The 19087-nt window shown below is 46.0% G+C and overlaps 3 protein-coding genes across 6 annotated transcripts in view; all 3 read left to right on the top strand.

Moving 5' to 3' along the window:
• The window catches only part of CLPX (caseinolytic mitochondrial matrix peptidase chaperone subunit X), a 19407-nt gene extending 15415 nt beyond the window's left edge, over window positions 1-3992 (top strand). For 2 of the 3 annotated variants that reach the window (XM_041468841.1, XM_041468840.1), the window contains 4 exons: window positions 259-558; window positions 689-781; window positions 1014-1120; window positions 2214-3992. In XM_041468841.1, coding sequence (XP_041324775.1) covers window positions 259-558; window positions 689-781; window positions 1014-1120; window positions 2214-2304 — 591 coding nt within the window. In that variant the 3' untranslated portion in view covers window positions 2305-3992. Of the gene's footprint in view, window positions 1-258; window positions 559-688; window positions 782-1013; window positions 1171-2213 lie in introns of all 3 variants that reach the window. The other variant, XM_041468842.1, reaches the window with a different exon arrangement.
• On the top strand, window positions 3113-8294 carry PDCD7 (programmed cell death 7). Its single transcript, XM_041468898.1, has 6 exons — window positions 3113-3121; window positions 4070-4588; window positions 5678-5816; window positions 6146-6382; window positions 7019-7106; window positions 7479-8294. The coding sequence occupies exons 1-6, from the start codon at window positions 3113-3115 to the stop codon at window positions 7594-7596; spliced, it is 1110 nt and encodes a 369-aa protein (XP_041324832.1). The 3' UTR covers window positions 7597-8294.
• UBAP1L (ubiquitin associated protein 1 like) lies at window positions 7562-19087 on the top strand. 2 transcript variants are annotated; one of them, XM_041469372.1, is made up of 6 exons: window positions 7562-7700; window positions 11756-11910; window positions 13182-13934; window positions 14818-15027; window positions 17963-18064; window positions 18945-19087. In XM_041469372.1, the coding sequence occupies exons 2-6, from the start codon at window positions 11779-11781 to the stop codon at window positions 19077-19079; spliced, it is 1332 nt and encodes a 443-aa protein (XP_041325306.1). In that variant the 5' UTR covers window positions 7562-7700; window positions 11756-11778; the 3' UTR covers window positions 19080-19087. The 2 variants fall into 2 exon arrangements, with proteins under 2 accessions (XP_041325306.1, XP_041325307.1); XM_041469373.1 differs by having other exon boundaries at window positions 7594-7700; window positions 11759-11910.

The raw sequence follows: 19087 nt of genomic DNA, 5'->3' as shown, positions 1-19087 counted from the left end.
TGATAACCTCCTTTCTTTTAAGAAAAAATTGCTCTTGCACTGATGTACTAATCCTTCACTGAGGAGAGTCAGTCTTTTAAGAAACTGATTGTATGCAAGGGGTCTAATTTTACTCTGAATAGTTTTTTGAGCTCAAATTAGTACACAATGACCTAATCAGTCACTGCAGATTTTTTAATACTCATGGAAAGTGATTTATTTACATCAAGAAAACTCAGTTATTACAGTTCTCTAAGCAGAACACGTTTGTTTTTGCAGTACCTAGGATTTGGGACACCATCTAACATGGGGAAAGGCAGAAGGGCTGCAGCAGCAGCTGATCTTGCCAATATCAGTGGAGAGTCTGACCCACAGGAGGATATTGAGGAGAAGGATCGCCTCCTGCGCCACGTGGAAGCCAGGGATCTCATCGAGTTTGGCATGATCCCTGAGTTTGTGGGACGTTTGCCTGTTGTGGTTCCTCTGCACAGCCTGGATGAGAAAACCCTCGTCCGGATTCTGACGGAGCCGCGGAACGCTGTGGTTCCTCAGTACCAGGCGCTCTTCAGCATGGATAAGGTTTGAGTTTTCATTTGATGGCTCTTTGGTGTTCATTTTTAGAAATACAGGGGTTTCAGTAGTGCTTGTACTCACCACATTGAGTTATAAATGAAATGATTAACTGAACTTGCCATTTTTCTCTGTGTAGTGTGAATTAAATGTAACTGAAGATGCGTTGAAGGCTATAGCCAGACTGGCCCTGGACAGAAAAACTGGTGCCAGAGGTCTTCGATCTATAATGGTGAGTAAATTAAGTCTTACAAACAGCAAATGAAGCTTCCTGGATTTGTGTGTATGGACCTAATCTTGACCATTTCCAGTGAAAGCCACACTTAGTTCTGGCCCTCACATGGATACAGTAAGTTTTTCTAAAGCTGTGAGTATTCAGAGTTCTTCCAAGAAGACTCTCTGAAAATCACTTGTTTATGTAGAAGAGGGCATACAGAAATATTTTCCCCTCTATTTTCTTGTAGGAAAAGCTGCTGTTGGAGCCCATGTTTGAAGTGCCCAATTCTGACATCGTATGTGTGGAAGTTGACAAAGATGTTGTAGAAGGCAAAAAAGAGCCAGGATACATTAGGTAAAACGGTAACAGAAGTAGCAGAACAGACCAGTAATACAACTAGACAGGTATTCTGATGGAATAAGCACAAATCATGCACACAACCTAAAAAAGATGCAATGCTCTGTATCTTGTACACAGCTGAATTAGTGCCTGTTCTGTCCTAGAGACTTTGGATTTGTATTGCTTTAGTTTTCAAACAGAAATTTTAAAATAAACATATGTGAAGTTACTTTTGTGTATACCTGTAGAAATGGAAGTAAATTTTGAGGTAACAGTAAAACTTTGAAATTCAGTTGTGATTGTACTGAAATTTCTGAAATGAAATTGTTTCTTTCTCTTCCTACTTTTTACCACAGATGTGGGGTTTTTTCTACAAGCTCCAGGCTGCAAAAATTTTCTACATTACTCTTGCAGCAGTGGAGAGCCACAAAGGCAGAGCTATTGATTTGCTGAACTCTTGTTAAAATAATCAATTTAATGTTGTAAAGAGTATGGTAATGATGTGGAATGTTGAAAGCACTGGACAAATCTACATTAAAAAAAAAATCCAACCATTTCCATGAATGAAGGATGGAATTAAGAGAGAATGGGTCAGGTTTAAAAATTAATTTCTGAATTTTAGGTCTGAAATTTAGGAGCTGTGTCTTGGTTTCTGTCACTGACAATGTTGTTTGAGTGGCTGTATCCACTAAGGTACATTTACTCATTCCAGCACCTTGTCTGTGCTGAAGCTTGGCTCAGCCTTGGTGTTGTTGGAGGGAGTCTCATTCCAGCACCTTGTCTGTGCTGAAGCTTGGCTCAGCCTTGTGTTGTTGGAGGGAGTGAAAAGTATTACACTGATGGTTGCTTGAAGTGATTTTGTGTAGCACCAGAAACACTGAATTTATTGATTAAATCAAACAACTTACTGAAAGTCAGAAGGCTAATTGAATTCAGCTAATGAGCCTGTGTGCTGGTGGCACTGCAGATGTGCACAGCAGCATTTCCAGAGCAGAAGGTCAGGACTTTTGCCACGGGGCTCTGTGCATGTGATGTGTTTGTCAGAAGCTATGGAAAGTGTCTCTTGTTTTTTCCCTCTAAGGTGTCTGATCATTCCTTCCAATCCTAGGGCTCCCACCAAGGACTCATCAGAAGAGGAGTACGACTCTGGAGTGGAGGAGGAAGGCTGGCCTCGGCAGGCAGATGCTGCAAACCATTAAACACTGTCAGAACTGTCACCTGCAAAAAGCTCACTCGGTTCTTTCCTTGCCTCCAGCCTGACCCCAAAGGCACCAGATCTGCCTCGGATACGACTCCTGATGAGAAACTTCATTAGCTAAATCAGATCGTGTATTTTACTGCAGCATCACCTTGATTTGATGGACAGAGTGTGTACTGGGGTGGCATAATGTTCAAATATGAATTGTATATTACACTTGTTCAATTAAAATGTATAGCAAATGCAGCAGCACCTGCACTGCCCTTGCAGAAACTAAACCAGCAGCGCAGGTGCTGCCAATAGTTAGATTTAACAATAATGTTACTCTACAAGTGGGAAATCAAAATTAATTTTTAGTAGAGGGTGAGTAAACTATCTTAGCTCCTGGTACGGCTCACAGGGGGTTATGTTCAGGTCAGTGTTAGAGTCCTGCTGGTGTGTGACACCCAGCGGGCACTGGAGTGGCTTGTTACATTGGTGGGGGACACGTTTGTGACACTGCTGGGAGATTCTGCTAAAATGTGACACTAGTTTGTTACAGTCATTTGAATATCAATAATACCCTTCACGTCTCCACTGGGAGCTTTAATCACCTTGGATACTGTGAAAGAAGGTGAAGTCTGATTTTCCAGAGGGGTAAACAAGATTGCTAGGAAGCAGTAAAACCATCTAAATTTGGATGAGAAGTCGCCATAAATTTTTAAATATGAATGTTCTAATATAGTACATTTTGTTTAACGTATTGGAACTATCATGCATCAATTTTTTGGTGCCAGGTATTTGCCCAACCTATCTTATAATGTTAAGAGATGGAAGAAGTAAATGTATAATATTTTTGCTGTAATCAGTAGTGATTGTTCACATGACAATGCTTTTTAAGTTATATTCTCAAATGCTAGTATTGCATCTTGTGGGTTTGTCTTTGATTTTAGTCTCACAGCAAGCAATCTTCCCTCTTCTGTTCTCCACCAAAATTAATTCAATCCTTTAGCAAAGTCTTTGTGAAACACTAAAGGACCTGTATGTTTTCGATTTGTTTCAGGAATTAAAATTGTCACTTAAAACTTTGTTTTGTTCTTCGGTGAAAACATGGACTTGAGTTTTCCTAAAACTTTAATTCACACTATTTAAATAAAATTTTCATCCTTCTTTTTAGTCTAGTGGATGTTTTAGGACAGGAAAGGATACCGAAAATCTATTGACCCTATTTTTGTCATTAATTTTTGTCATGTAAATTCTGTGTAATTCTTGTGTTCTTCCCTAGCAGCAGTGTGACATGCAGTTGTAGCCAGGTGCAACAGATACTTCCCGTGGGATTACAGATTCTTTTCAGGTTAAATGACCCACTAATGGTTCAGAAAAAGCTGCATTTGGAGTTGAGGATATTTCTAGAAGCTTGGTCCCCTCAAAATGGGAATTTGTGGTGAACTATCTGTAACTGCATCCTCACTTTCCTTTTTGTAGAGTGAAAAAAACATAACAGCTTTTAATTCTGAATCCTTTAATTCAAATCCTTTTTTAAACAGATAGAAAAAACCACCACATTTTAGGTGAAACTGTTCAACAACTTAGTTTTGAAAGTTGTTTGGAATTCTGTAACCAAGAACTGTTTTTAAGGAAATAAAAATGCCGTGTAACTACAGTTTGTACTTCACCTCTGGCGTTTGAATAAAAGCGAATATTCAAGCAGCGGCGAGTTGTCATCCCTGACGCCACCCCCGCATATTTTAACTTTTAGGAGCAGTTTTTGAAATTGAATTTTTAAGTGGAGCGGGAGGCGGGCGGGGCGGGTCCTCCGGGCCGCCAGGAGGCGCCGTGGCGCTGTGCTGGGGCGGGCGCTGAGGCGGTGTCATGGCGGCGCGCTGAGGGCTGCGGCGGGAGCATGGCGCAGCCGCCGCCGTTCCCCGCCCGCCTCCCGCCCCAGCAGCGCCCGGGCCGTGGCGGTGGCGGCGCTGGGGCGGGTGGCCCGGGTGACAGCGCTCTGCCGGGCCCTGCGGCGCAGCGAGGACCAGGGCGACGAGCCGGGCTGGGCCCGGGCGCGGGAGGAGGCGGAGGCGGCGCTGCGGGAGCTGCGGGAGGTCGTGAGGCCCCTGCGGGAGCCCGGGTACGGCGAGGCGCTGCGCAGGAAGGCCGAGAGGGCGAGGAAGAGGAGGCTGCGCCTGCAGCGGAGGAAGCACGAAGCCAGGGCGGCCAAGGAGGAGGAGGCGGCCCGGGCCGCCGAGCGGGAGGCCAAGATCGACCAGTGGCGGGCTAAGTGCATCCAGGAGGTGGAAGAAAAGAACCGGGTATGGTCCCCAGTGCCTGGTCCTGCCTGTCCCCGGGGCTCCAGGACAGTGCGGTGGGGTAGGGGTGACCTGCCGGTAGTGGGGTCACGGCAGGCTGTGCCTTTCACACGCGTGGCTTTGACCCCCTTGCTTCAGTGGGTGCTGCTGAGGTGCTGCATGACTTCAGCATACTGAGAGACGTGCTGTTTCCAAGGCCTGCAGCCCTGCTTCTTGCTTAGAAGTCTTATTGGGCATCTCGGTTTTGCCATACTCATATGATAGGCCTTGACATGAAATTGGGGTTTAAGTTGTTTCTGAACTCCTGGAGGTTTTGCTCTCTGGTCCCAAGTGTCAGCTTGTCCACAGCTACCCTGTGGTGGTCAGAAGTTTGTGGGTTACAAGCTTTTTCATCTTATGTGGAGGTAAAACATCTCCAAAGTAAAAAATACACCTCAAATTAGACTGGTTGGGGAGTGCTGTAGTCACCTTTCTGTTTGTTTTGGCTAAAGAGCTCCCTTAGTGCTGGTCTGCTGCTGGGATGGTCCAGAGCAGCTGCTGAGGAAGGGTTTGTGGTCTTGATTGCAGAACTATGGAATCGGGATGGTTTCTGTGGGATGGTCCAGAGCAGCTGCTGAGGAAGGGTTTGTGGTCTTAATTGCACAAATGGAATCGGGATGGTTTCTCTTAATTGTAAAAGATTTACCCTAAATTTCTGTGGTTAAAGATTCTCAGGCTTTCATAATTCATAAATCATCTAGGAAGTGTTCAAAAATGTGTGGATGTGGCAGTTGAGGACATGGTTTAGTAGTGAACATGGTGGTGGTGCTGGGTTGACAGATGGACTTGATGATCTTGTCCAACCTTAATTCCATGATTCTGTGTTTTGACCAGGATTTATGAGTCCCACAGCATGTTTTTTTTTCTGAAGTCCGTGGTGTTTTAGCCTTTTTTTCATAAGAAGGCAAGGCTGGATGGTTGGCTTGACTTGTTGCTGTTACTGAGAAGTCACTCTGCTCTCCAGTGCTTTGCTAATCTCTGAGAATACCATTTGATTTGTGTCTTTGAGGGATATTTCACACATCTCATCTGGTTTTTTCCTTCCTTTGCTAGGAACAAGAGCTGAAGGCTGCTGCAGACAGTGTCCTGTCCGAAGTCCGCAAGAAACAAGCAGATACAAAGAGGATGACGGACGTCCTGCGCGGGTTGGAAAAGCTTCGGAAACTGAGGAAAGAAGCTGCTGCCAGGAAAGGTTCATTACCAGATTGGTCTAAACTGTTCTAATTGCACACACAGGAAATAAGATGAGGGTGCCCTGTGCTGACTAGCAAGGCAGCAGCTTCAAAAAGCTGTGTCTTCATTGTGATTTTAATTACAAGAATAGGTACAAAGTGCTGAATTCAATGGTTCTGTTCATGTTTCCAACCTCTTTCTAGAAGAAGGATTATTCCAGTAAGAATTCCATCTGTTAACAAGGTTAAGCTCATGTTCCTCTTGAGGTTTTGCCAGCTCTGCTCTCAAGTCTGGTACCAAACCCCCTTCTGAATCTGCAAACTTAAAATCACTTCTCTTTCTGTTCAGGTGTTTGTCCACCTCCTTCAGCAGATGAAGCATTTGAAAATCAGGTGGAGAGTCTCAAAGCGTTGCTCAAAACTCGCACAGAACTGTATGAAGCTGAGGAAAGAGCATTAAGGGTTATGCTGGAGGGAGAACAGGAGGAGGAAAGGAAGAGGGACATGGAAAAGAAACAGAAGAAGGAAAGGGAAAAACTACTGCAGCAGAAGCTGGAAATGGATTCTAAGCTGTTTGGGGATCCAGGTAAATTCTGCCTCCTGTTCTTAACAGTATTTTTCCACATCACATCCCCATCTCACAGATGCTGGATTTGAAATGCAGGCACAGATCTAGTTGAGAGAAAGGAGAGTTTCTAGCTGAGAAAGGAGTCATCCTCTGTAGTAATTTGTGGTCTGAGAATGGGGGATAAACATAGTGCTGTTAACACCTGTGGTGTAAGGAGCTGTTGATCTCTTCAGCGTGGACTGCAGACATCTCAAGCTGGTTTCATGTTGTTCTGCAAGAAGAGGTAGATGAAACTAGTGAAGTGAGAATAAATAGAATAGGTTGAAGACTTCCAGAACCATAGATGCTTTAGTCTGGTGCTTTGGTAAGTGTGACTCAGGTAATCTGTAAAGATTCAGTGTCCATATGTTCCCCTCTTTTAGATGATGGAGTCAGGAAGTTCTGCTAGCCTTGGCTTTCCTCTGACAGCTGTGGTACGGACCGGGAAATGTGGAACATATAAACAGTGTTTCATATGTTACCTCGGGACCTGATGTCAGATTACAGCTGGGCAGTAGCAAATGATTTTGCAAATTATGGGCTTCTGAGACTCATAGAATGGAAGGTTTTTCTGGATTATTAAACCATTTCTCTGTGTTGTCTGTGTTTTCACAGCTGAATTCCCACTTGCCCATCTACTGCAGCCTTTCAGAGACTACTACTTACAAGCTGAACATTCTGTAGCAGCTCTAATCCAGATCAGGTAAAACCAGAGAAAGTATTTTATCATCAGAGATGGCAAACACTGGTTTTTTTGCAGTTGTAAATTCAGTACCCCTTTTGGTTTGTCAGCTTCCAAATATGGTTATGCAATGGATTGTTCTGTTTTTTTCAAGTTTCTTGCTTGAGTCATATCCAACAGATGCCCATGTGAAGCAGAGTGCTCTTCCATGCATAACCATTCCATTTAGCACCAGAACATTGAATTTCCACATTTGTCTTTTGAAAAAACAGGTTTAAGAGTACAAGTATTGTGGGTTTTGTATCAATCAGTAACATCTATCTGGGTGTATAATAAGTCTTACCACCAAATTAATCCCAGCTTTCCTCTCTAACAACACTCTCTCTGTTAAAGGCATGAATGGGATCAGTACTTGGTGCCAGCTGACCACCCCGAAGGAAGCTGCATCCCTCCAGGATGGGTTCTCCCGAGTCTCCCCACCAATGACACTTGGGCCACTGCTGTCAGATAATTTGGCAATAAATAATTTCAGCGTTGGAGGATTGCCTCATTATAACTACGTGTAAATATGAGAGGGTCCAAAGAGGAGGTCTCGTCCTCTCTTTCGGCAGCCAGGTACTGGAAAGTCTTTACTGCAAGGTCTTGAAAAAAAGTTTAAGAGTTGTTTTTGCTGATTGACTGTGCAGGAGATAGCTGAGCAAGCCCAGAGCTGCCAGGCCTCTCGTGGTGTGGAATTACAATCCAGCTGCGAGTTCTTGTTAAATCTCAGTCTTAATAAAGGAACATTGCTGATGGTGGTATTTGTGCCAGTATTAACATCATATTTTTAGTGGCTTTTATCTTTATAAAGGATGATGGAAGCTTCAGAAATGAAGAAATTTAAAGAAAAAAAGAGATCATTAGTAAACATGTTTTTTTTCTTAAATGAAGCATGTCAAGCATCACTGTCTAAATAGTTCCTGTATTTCTGGGTGTAGAGACAAACCTATTACAAGTTTAAACGAATTCTGAAGTACAAATAAGACAGGGTTTTTCAAGTTTGATTAAAGCAGCTGTTGACATTTTACTTTTGTGGACTAAAGCTGATACCAAAACACCGAAAAAATTCCCAGTTGTGGTGAAATAGGTCAGACAGCCATGTGAATAAATACAAATTTGATGAATAAGCCTGCTGGAAAAAAAAACCAATAAAATCTGCGGTCTAACCTACTGTAAGTGTTATGACTATAGATATTTTTGTATATGTCTATAATATTTGATTAAAAACCACAGCTTTATTTTGTAAGTTGGTTTTTTTGTACAGAACAAATAGAGAAAAATGGATTTTTGTTTAAAGCATTTTCATGCTAGGGAAGAGATTTGTTTGAGTACTTTGCATCAAATACAACTCCAACAAGGAAAAAATTGTTGGGAAAAGGTTTGTGTGAAGGAACTTCTCCCTCCTGCAAGGTGACAGAGGTGACATCTGATGTCAAAGCTTTCCATGTTCTGGACAGTTTGCTTGTAACTGTGATGGATTGGAGCTTTGCTGTTCTGCACAGATTGCTGTGGCACCTTTCCAGAGCTGCAGTCCTTATTCTTGCTTAGCCCCTGTGTGTGGCAATCGAGTTAATCTCTCTGGTGCTTTGCCTCTTGGCGTCACAACCGTGCGTAATCCACGCGTGTCATTGCCTAAATTCAGTACTTGGGCCTTAGGTGTAATGTTAGTAGTGTCCTGGCTGAACCTTTGCACTGGTTTGTGTCAGTAAGAGACACGAACTGGTAGTTCCTGATAGAACATGAGTGCAGAAGTTTGCAGTTCTTGCTCACCTGTAGCACTCCAAAATACAGATTGCCATGAAGTTCCCTGCAGGTGGTGTTCTGATTTGCTCCTCCCTACATCCTCCCATCCCTCATGTCACTTCTGGTATCTCATTACTCCAGACCCAAGGCTGAGTCAGATCCTGGGGAGTCTTCCCTGATGAAAACACACAAGATCAAATATAAAAATAAAAACAACTGCATAAAACCAATACAAACCCAACACTTTCAGTTCAGGCAGCTTAGTGACCAGAGGATGCTCTGCTTAAACAATTAGTCTCCTTATCCCATCAGCATGTCTGATGGAACAGGCCAACTGCTTAAGCTACGATTATCTTAAAGCTGTCCAAGTCAGCTGCTTGTCTGACACTGCAGGAATTTACAGAGCTGAGCAGTAGATAAGGAGGCAGCAAAGCAGCAGCCCTGTTCTCCCTGCCCTGCGAGGAGAGAGCTCCATGAGTTCATCTGATGGTAAGGACAGCTTCATATTGCTAATGAACATAGGGATTGAAAATGCCAGGGGAGGATCCACCTTTAGGTATGTTCTGTGTATTTGCTCCTGCCTAATGACATCTACATTAAAATGTTTAATAGCTTTAGTGAGGAAGTTGTTGAAGCCACAGATGGGGAGGAATGTTTAAAATCTGAACTCATAAAATACATGGACACAGGGTATTAATTTAAAAAGTGTGTGTTCAGACTTGATTCCCATTTTTCTGAGTATAATATTTCCCACTGTTTTTAAGTTTTACAAACAGTGTAGCCCAGAAGAGAGAGGTTGGCCATGAGTTTCCAAGCTTCATTTGTATCCTATTCCTCCTGCCCTGGTCCTGGTGCAGTCTGGGTTTCTCCTGCTGTTTAAGCACATCCTTTTCCTGGTATGAACTGGTTTGTGCACCGGCAGTGTCTTCAGTGTGAAAGTGGGCAGGGCTCCTGTGGAGAACAGGGGGTCAGAGCCCTTGTAGGAGTTTCCTTCTGGTGGGAGTTGATGTTTATGACTGACCCTCTTTTATCCTTTTCTAGTAGCATTTTTGTTGTGGTTGCTCCTGCCCCAAAGTACTTCTTGTTTTCTAAACTGTGGTTTTGGGAATTAACACTTGTGAGAGCCTCTCTTAAAGCACAGTATTTATGCAGTGAAATACAGAGAGGTACAATACCATCATCTTCTCGTATTTTCTTCATTGTGGCTTCAGACACACTCACTACTCATCACCATCCCTTAAAGTATCATTTGCACCTGAGTGGGGCCACTCTGGATGACAGATGCTGAGACATTGATTTCCTCAGCACACTGGGATTTTGGGAAGAGCCAGTTTACAGCCCAAGCTGCAGGGAAGGTCAGTCCCCCCTGCATGCAGGAGCTGCTCAGGGAGTAGCAGAAAGCTGAGGGAAGGTGGCTTTGCTTACAGATGTTTTCAGGCGTCACCTTTGTCAGTGCTGACGTGGGCTGTCCCTTAGGCTGAGCCCTCTTAAGCTGAGCAGGCGGCCTGGCTCCACGTGGGATCCCAACACATTGCCTGTGTTGCATGTTAGTGGCAGGACATGTGCAGGAGCACAAAGCTCGTTAGGGGCTCTGCTTGTGCAGGGGTATTAAAGGCTCCTGGTGTAAGCAGGCAAAGTGACACTCCTGTTGTCATTCTGGTATGACTGGCTGAGTTGCCCGAGTGATTGTGCATGTTGATTGTGTGTGTGTCACTTTCTCTGGCCTGGAAGCTCTTTGTGAGTCTTTTGCCAACACAGGAAACTGCCCTGAACCCCATCTCCCATTATAGATTCTTATTTTTGCTTTAAACAGGCAGTTTTGTCATCCTTGTGTATATTCTTCTGCATATTTCCTTTTAGTGGAATGTTTATCCTTGTTGTCATAGAAGCTGTTTGTTTTTAAAGGAAAAAAAAAAACTGGGAAAAGCACTTAGGGATGTCACATACGTATTTTCTGTGGATGAAGCTGGGGAAATATGAGGATGAGTGCTGGGGACTTTGGGATGAGCAGGAACATGCTGCCAGTACCAGAACTCAGTGGAAGACTGGCTACCAGCTCCTAACAGTTTATAATCTATAAAAGAAGTGATTTTACACATTGTCATTGCTGGGAAGCTGAAAGCTCGAGGCTTCATGTAGCAAGTAATGGCTTTTTAGTAAATTGAGACATTTATAGAGACCTGATGGAGACACTTGAAGTAATATTTTCCTGACAACATTCCCAATTCACCAGCAATTTTTCTCTCCCCTGCAATTTCTGATCTAAAACCATCACCACACTTGAAATGAATGCATGGTTCCTAAAAGCTAGTCTTAAAAACTACTTGTTTGACGTCCTCCTAATTCCCAAGCTTGCCTGATGCACAGTCTGCCTGCCTGGTTCCCAGTAAGCTGCTGCAGTGTCCAAAGGAATGCCTTCACCCCAGCTCCCTCAGGATGCTCTGTGTGATGGCTTAGCAGCACGAGGCCAGGTGCATGAGCTCTGTCACCACAGGTTGTGCAGACAGGGGAGACCTGCAAGGTGTCCTCCTTGGCTGTGCTTTCTCCCTCTGTAAGTGGGAAAAGTGCTCAGTCCATCCCCAGCTTGGGGAAGGGAGTGTGCAATGGCACCAGAGGGAGAGGGAGAGACAGGAGGGATGGGAAGCAGCAGGGCAAGCATGGAGGAGAAAAATGGTCAGGATCTCTGCCAAAGGAAGCCATAAGCTTGGTCAAGTCCTTCTGGCTCAAGCTGAGAATAGCAAAGGTTAGTTCAGACAAAGCTTCCTGGTGTCAGTAATTAAGATTTTGCCAATCTGTTTTTACCCAACTGGCACTTGAAACAGCTCATCTTTTTCTCCTTCCAGCCAGCTTAAGAGATGTTCTTACAGTTTCTGTTTCCCTTCCTCCAGCAGCAAGAAATCAGACAGCAGCAATGAACTACCTGGATGAAGTTCCCTTCCGGACAGCCATGAGCCTCAGTGGGGACTCAGAGGGAGAAATCCCTTTAGTCACTGCCCCAGACATTGAGCTCCCTGACTGCACTGACATCCTCATGAGCACCATGGTGAGTCCACACCTGGTCACTGCTGGGGGATGCTGAAAGGAAATCAGCACTGTTCTCATGAAAGAAGGAAGGGAAACCTCCTAAGTGATCTCTTTGCTGGCTGGTTTGCAGCAATACTGGGAGGAGCTGAGGATGATTTGTGGTGTGTGGCAGTGATCATGGGGTTGGTTTGGAGTTGCTTTCTAAAAATCTTTTCCAGGAAGGAAGGTTAGGTTTTTCTGGGATAGGAGGACAATGGCTCTGCTCTGGGGTTGTTTTCTACTTTGGAGTTAGCAGTGTCTCATTTATTAATAATATTTATTAAATATTTACCAATAAATCTACCAGCTATAAGCAGGCAATACTACCTGTGCTGGAAGCATATAGATATATAGATAGTGTTTACATTTATATACATATATATATATATACACACATGCTGTGTTTCTCCATTTAGCAATGATTTGATGCTCCCCTCTGAGGCTAAGCCATTGAGCTGCTGGTCCAGGCTGATCCTTATGGAGGGACGTGAGGGTGTTTTCCTTGGGGAGGCTGATTTGGGTCCACAGCTGACCCAAGTGGCAAGAACAGTAAAAACAGCATTCCTGGGCTGTGAATGTACTTGCCTGCCTGTCAGGAGGAGACCTTGTTTGGAGAGCTCTGGGACAGGCAAGGCTTGTTTGTTCCAGGAAAACCCTCAGATTTCAGTCACAAACACACTTATATTTTAAGCTGAACTATGTGGAAATGACAACTCTGTTTGGGGACCAGCCGAGACCCTGGCGCCACTAGATAATCCCATGGCTGGTTCTGCTTCTGCCCGAGGTGGCATCTCCCCTCTTGGTGGCTTCTGAGCCCCTGAAGTGGCTCTGCCAAGTGCTGCTAATGAGGGTCACAAACAAACTCTGCCACCATTCTGGGTGCAGTCTGTGGCTGGATGCAGTGCCTCTCTGCAGCTGCCTAAAATTGGGATGTCTGCACACTCCTGCCTTCCACAGTCAAAGTGACACAAACACCTCCAAGCATAAAATACTTTTCCTAAGAATTGTAGGTGCAACTTACAATAGTAATGACTTCATAGCTAAGAATTTTTTCAAGTATAAATTTGGGGATTCCCTACAGAGATGAGGCTGGCACTGCCCAATCCTACAGCCAGCCCTAATGCTCAGGGAAATAGGAGCTGATATGGGAAGACTGCAGCCCTTAAGACGCCTTGTGGAGTGCATGATTTGCTCCATGCCACCTGGTCTGGTTTCACATGTCCTCACCAGCTGCCTCTCGCTCTTCCACAGCACGACTTCTCATTGGAAAGGAAGGTGCTGTACTGGGTGGAGGTGGCCTCTCAGCAGCAGACCTCCCGCCATCGAGTCACCTCCGAAGTTGTCCCCACGGCTCCCCCGTGCTGGCTGCTGCTGGTAGACCCTGCCGACAGCTACGGGGGGCGGAGTCGGGACGGGGCAGTGCGGCGCTCCATCAGCCTGAGCGCTGCCGACAGCTCCTACGGGCACGCCAAGGGCAGGGCGGTCCTGTCCGACACCGAGAGTGACACCTGGCACTCCGAGGAGGGGGAGTACTCGGATGATGAGTACTCCTCCACCTCTTGGGAAGAGAATGACAAGGACGAAATGCTCCTCTCCAGGAGGAGAAGCTCTGCGAGAAGTGTCTCTTCACGCCCCGGCTGTTACCAGACCCGACCAAAGACATCGCCCGGCTTGCTGGAGCCCTCGCCAGAGAACAATGTCCACAGCCCAGCCAGCCCAGACCCCAGCAAGCAGAGAAGATCCATGGTGATATTTAACAACATGAAGAATGAGCTGGAAGCAGCCAGGAGGAAGCTGGCTGCTTTGGTGCATCCTTTGAACAGGGCTGCTGCAGGGAGCAGAGGGATCCCGGTGCCACGGCTGCTGCCCCAGTGCCCCAGCACCAACCACAGCGTCAAGTATGGGCCAGACCCAGACGTGTCCCAGCAGGGGACTGTTGTGCCAACTCCTCCGGCCACAACCACACCAATCCCTCACATCAAGCAGCACAAGCCCACGGTGCCGGTGAGAAGCTTCCTTTGGTGGCCCCTTTGTTCATCACTGGGAGAGGAGGGAGGTGGAGGGCATCGAATTGGTCTCATTTGGTGGGGGCTGGCCAGCAAAAAGGGGGCTTTGGAAACACTGGACCCAGTGAGGAATTGCTGAAGTTTTCACAAGAAGAAAGGGTTTGATTTTGTCATTGAGGTTGAAAGAAGCTTTCTGGGTGCACGTTTACTTGCTCTGTCCAAAACATCTGTGTTTTCCCCAAGTAGGGTCTAATCTGATTTTCAATTGAAACACTAAAAAAAGAGTGAAATATGAGGGGGTTGTCCTTTTTTTGCTACATTATCCCATTCTATCCCATAAGTGGAGTTTATAGGGAAATGTCCCCCTTGCAGTCATTATGTATTTTCTAGGAAACTTTGGACTTCATAGTCCTAATAGAAATACAGATAATTTAGTGATAGAGACAGTGAAAGGATGGAGTGAATAATACTCTGTCAGCTTGCACCCTGCTTTTAAGAAATTGCATCTAATCCAGCTGCTTGAGAGATGTAGGAGATAAATTACTGAAAACCTGCTATAAAACCATCAGACACTTGAATGAGCAGGTTATTTATATGCAGTTGCATTTGACATGGAGTAATTAAGGAGAGATTAAATGCCCATGTGTATTTGTACAAACACCCACACTGAGCACTCTTCTCTGACCTGTATCTATAGCTGAGCCTGGATTTAATTAAGTCCAGTCTCATTTGATGCTCATTTCATGTTTCTTGTATGGGAATTTTCCTCTTCTGGAGAGAGCAAGGTAACCACTAGCATTCAGAAGCATTGCCTCAACCTGGGTTGTTTCACCTCATTCCTTGACCTGGAGCAATAAGACCATCTGTTTTTTTCCTTGCAGTCCCTCAGCCCCTACACTTGCCTCCCCCCTGCCTCCACCCCTGGACGACCTCTCAGCTGCCACAGATCCCAGCCAGATTCCTCAGCTGACCTGCTCTCTGCACTGAGCCAAGAGGAGAGAGACCTCATCGAGCCAGTCATAGCCCTGGGCTACCCCACCCAGAAAGCCATCCTCACCCTCCAGAAGACAGGAAGGCAAAGCTTAAGTCAGGTTGGTGAAGCTGGCACAGCACTGTGAGAAACTTTTGGTAAAGGAAAACTTGATTTTCATGGAGAAAGGAATGGCTGTCTTCTTTGGAGTAGATTTTTGATGGCCTTGCCTTTCCACTTTGGTGTCAGACCACAGCTGACAGGATTTTCCATGAGATTACACTTTTGCTGTAATAAAATAGCAATGAGCCGCCCTCAGCTTTTCAGTGCATAATCACGGCTGGCTTTGTTATCTGTTTAATCTGTTGTGTGAAGCATCATGTCCTTTTGAGGTACAAATTTTGCCCCCATATATGGAAACTTTTTGCAAATAATTTTTCCTAGCTGTTGGATTCATGTGATTATTGCCATGGCTCATCCTGTCAGAGTGGTACTGTAGGAATACCTTGGAGATTTGGTTGGGCTCTCTCCAAAACACAACCTCCCTGTGTTGGAGCAAGCAGGGAATCCATGCAAACATTGCAGAAGAGTCCCAGAGCTCTTTTCCCAATAAACCCTCTATGATAACCTGAAATGTATTGAAAATACTTAACTTGCAGCCTCTTCCTACCCCTGGTATGTGAGTACATCCCTGCCTGCTGTGCTGCATCCTCATTCCCAATGTCTCTGTCCAGATGAAAGTCAGAAAGGTCCAGGTGGGCTCAGAGCATCCATGACATGAGAGAAGCTGCTGGCTCTGACTCCCTTGGCAAACTTGGGGCTGGACCTGCCCATCCCAGCAGAGGATTTTAGGGCTAAATTATCCAAGTAGTTCTTGCGATGACAGAAGAGTCTTAATCATAGCTGAGCAAGAGGGAATATCCATGGGGCTGTCAGGCCAGGGAGCAGGAGCAGATCCTGGCAGGGCTTGAGCAGGCAGAGCAGCGAGCTGCTGCTGGCTGCCAGTCTCCTTCCCATTCCCCTGGGAGCTGTTCTCACCCGCCTGGTCAGAGCACGGAGCTGCTCTGTGCCTGAGTCATCCTGCAGCTTCCGGCTCCCTCCTTACTCACCCCGGCTGGACCAGCTCCCCAGAGCTCGCTGGAGTCTCAGGTGAGCTGAGGTGGGAAGGGAAGCTTTTTGTCTTCAATCCATAGAGGTTTCATCTAGGCACAGAGAGATGGGCAGAGCCCAGCCCATGTTGTTTCATAGAGCCATGCAAGGGTGTGTTGTAGCAACTCCTGGCTTCAAATGAAGAAGCGGTGCATCTTATTAAGGGTGGACATGGGTACAGCCTGCTCCCTTCTGTATAAACACCAGGACTCCCACACCCTTGGAGAAGAGATTACTGCATCCATAGACAAGGTCTGTCTTCTATCCCATGCCTTCTTCACCAGCAGTTCCCATCTTTCCCATTTATGCCCAATGCAGCCAAGATAAAGCCTGACCCTTCGTGCATTTTTTAAACTACCAAATTAGTCTAAATCTTTCTGGAAAGTATGTTCCAGCTGAAGTTAAAAAGAAGACCTGCGCTCTTTATTGCTTGCTGTTGATACCTGAGGTTTCTATGTGTGATAGTGACTACTTCAGCTGTGAGGATTAATGGAAGTACCAGATGGTAGCCAAAAATTGCTCAGCTTCCTTGCAGTATTAAGAGAAACTGGCAGAGCCCACCCTGGTAGAGAAGGCAAGGCCTTCTGTAGCCTTCTTTGGAAGCAATGCTTTCCTAATTTTGGTGGAAGGACTTGTCTGAAATGCTCAAGTAGTATTAGTTGCCCCAGCATGCCAGAGATTCATCGTGTAGGATGTCATGGCCAAAAAGGCACCACTGCATTTTGATCAATCATCATTGATCAATTCAAAATGCATCATTGGTCCATGGAGCCCTCAATGTACATGTGAGCTGAGACATGACAAAAGCTGCAGCTGGTCAGTGTTAAAAAACTCTTCTTGTTTAGTCTTGAGGATAATATATATAATATTTCTAGTGATAAAAAACATTAAGTTGACAAAGGCATTGATTTCATGCTGGGCTTGACCAGGCTGCCAGGACCGTCTGTGTTATGCTGTGGGTGAGTGGCTGTTCTGCCACAACAGGGGAAGAAAATACAGCAGTGATCTGCAGTTGTCATTAGCCTGGTAACAAGGGAAAAAACATGAGGTGAGGAATGCCAATGACCAGTGACTGTCTCCTGTCTGAGTTACTGGGCTCCTTAAGGCTGACATTTCTGAAAATCCCTACCCGACTCTTCAGCCAAAATAGATCAACTCAATGTTTGAAAGACTTTTTTGTCTTTTTCCTATGTTTTATGGCCTTTCACTGAGTCCTTCTTGTCTATGGCAGTGCTGGGGAAGGTGGAGGTGTGTGTGCTGGTGAATCTGGGGAGAAATGAATCAGCTTCTCCTTGGATGAAGAAGCTTTGGAGAGACCTGTGGGATGTTTCTATTCCCCCTGCTATTGTATAGCTCATGTATTATTGCCTGTCCCATATGTTTTTGGACAGTGAGTGATTCTCGCAGTATTTAAAAGATGCTGCTGGGAATTGTGCTGTCAGCACTCCAAGAACAACAAGGAAAGCCAAAAATAACTGTTTACTTTCAGTAATGACAGCACACAGGTCTCCCCTGGGGTGGGCTCTGCACTTGGACCCTGGAGCAAACCCACGGGTGCCTGAACCCCAGAGCATCAAAGGGATGCGGGGTCAGCCGAGCGAAGTCATCCCACCGGGACAGGCCCTGCCTCACCCTGGAGGCCATTGCTCTGCATCTCAAGTGTTCACATGTTTGGTTTCCTCCTTGTTCCCATTCCCACCCTGGGAGGGTGAAGGAGGACAAAGATGTCTCCCACTGTAAATCCCGCAGACAGACCACCCTGGCTGAGCATTAGGTGGGAACTGGCAAGATGGTGGTGGCTCATGTACCCCCTGTGGTGTGTCCCTGGGAGGTGGCAAGGGGGCTCCTGACTAGCCTTGCTCCCCATGCCTACAAGGCTGGATTAACCTGTCTGTCTTCCTCTGCAGTTCCTGAGCTACCTGGGTGCCTGTGATCGGCTGCTGAAGCAGGGCTATGAGGAAGGGCAGGTGGAGGAAGCCATGGAAATGTTCCAGTACTCGGAGAAAAAGGTCAGAATGGAATGGCACAGCCCAGCCCTTTGTGCTGTGTCCTCCAGGCTCTCTATTTCAGTGGGCTGCATGCTTCCCTCTGCCTCCACAGGCCCTCCTGCAGCCTCATGGAGGGCCAGATCTCTAGGGCAGTGTCACCATAAGGACCACTTGGGGAGGACACCTGCTCCTTCACTCCTCTCTGCCCTTCTTCTCACCCTGTTGTGCGGCACGATGCTCACTCAGCCTTTGTTTGGGAATCCCGTCCCGAGCCCACCAACACTCACACTGTCTCCTGCTCTGCCAGCTCTCCCTTCTAGCCCCAGGGAGGAGAACCATGGAGAACTGGGAATTTGTCTCCATCAGTCTCCCCCTGGGGGTAATGGAGAGCCTGGGAAGGTAGAACTGCATGAAATCCAGGCTGGCAGCATTTACCAGGATGCTGATGCCTGTAGGATTGCCATATCACTACTGCTTAGGGCAGTGACGGTGGGAGGGCGCCTGGGTCTGAGTGTCAGGGAAGGGTTTATTTATTAAGGACACAGCTCTGGGTGATGTTGTGGTGCTGGGGCCCAGCCTGAGCAAAGTAGTGGAGCAGGACAAATGAATTTCAGCTGTGCTCACTGCGATTCCCTGCTCTCTTCATAATGGCAAACACTGCATGGAATTGATATAAACAGTATAAGGAATAGTGAAGCTAGAGGCTGGCTTTATTAAATATTTCTTATTTAAGAAGTTTCAATGCTGCCAGGGATATGTGTGCCCCCAATCTGCTGTCACGGTGGTACAGCTCAGCCAGATCTTCTGAGTGCAGCCTTGTCCCCCAGCACTGCTTTTTCTGCAACTACACAATATATCCATCCATGATAACATCCTTCTTCTCTCCTCCTTCTTCCTCCAGGCAGCTGAATTCTTACATCTGTTGGCTCAGTTTAATGATATGGGCTTCCAGCAAAATGAAATCAAGGAAGTTCTTTTGCTTTGTGGGAATCAGAGGGAGAGGGCGCTGGAAGAGCTTGTGATGAAAAGCCACTGAGCAGCACC

This window comes from Pyrgilauda ruficollis, unplaced genomic scaffold (genome assembly GCF_017590135.1).
Source record: "Pyrgilauda ruficollis isolate IOZ18807 unplaced genomic scaffold, ASM1759013v1 scaffold23, whole genome shotgun sequence".
Lineage (NCBI taxonomy): Eukaryota > Metazoa > Chordata > Aves > Passeriformes > Passeridae > Pyrgilauda > Pyrgilauda ruficollis.
Note: the sequence above shows the minus strand (reverse complement) of the source record. Positions and strands in the feature narration are given on the sequence as shown.

Bases quoted from the DNA above. Each gene is read 5' to 3' on its own strand.
- UBAP1L (XM_041469372.1), top strand. From the start codon at position 11,779: ATGAACTACCTGGATGAAGTTCCCTTCCGGACAGCCATGAGCCTCAGT. The intron at 11,911-13,181 runs GTGAGTCCACAC...GCTCTTCCACAG, and splicing joins ACATCCTCATGAGCACCATG to CACGACTTCTCATTGGAAAG. The intron at 18,065-18,944 runs GTCAGAATGGAA...TTCTTCCTCCAG, and splicing joins TCCAGTACTCGGAGAAAAAG to GCAGCTGAATTCTTACATCT.
- PDCD7 (XM_041468898.1), top strand. The intron at 4,589-5,677 runs GTATGGTCCCCA...TTCCTTTGCTAG, and splicing joins AGGTGGAAGAAAAGAACCGG to GAACAAGAGCTGAAGGCTGC. The intron at 6,383-7,018 runs GTAAATTCTGCC...GTGTTTTCACAG, and splicing joins TAAGCTGTTTGGGGATCCAG to CTGAATTCCCACTTGCCCAT.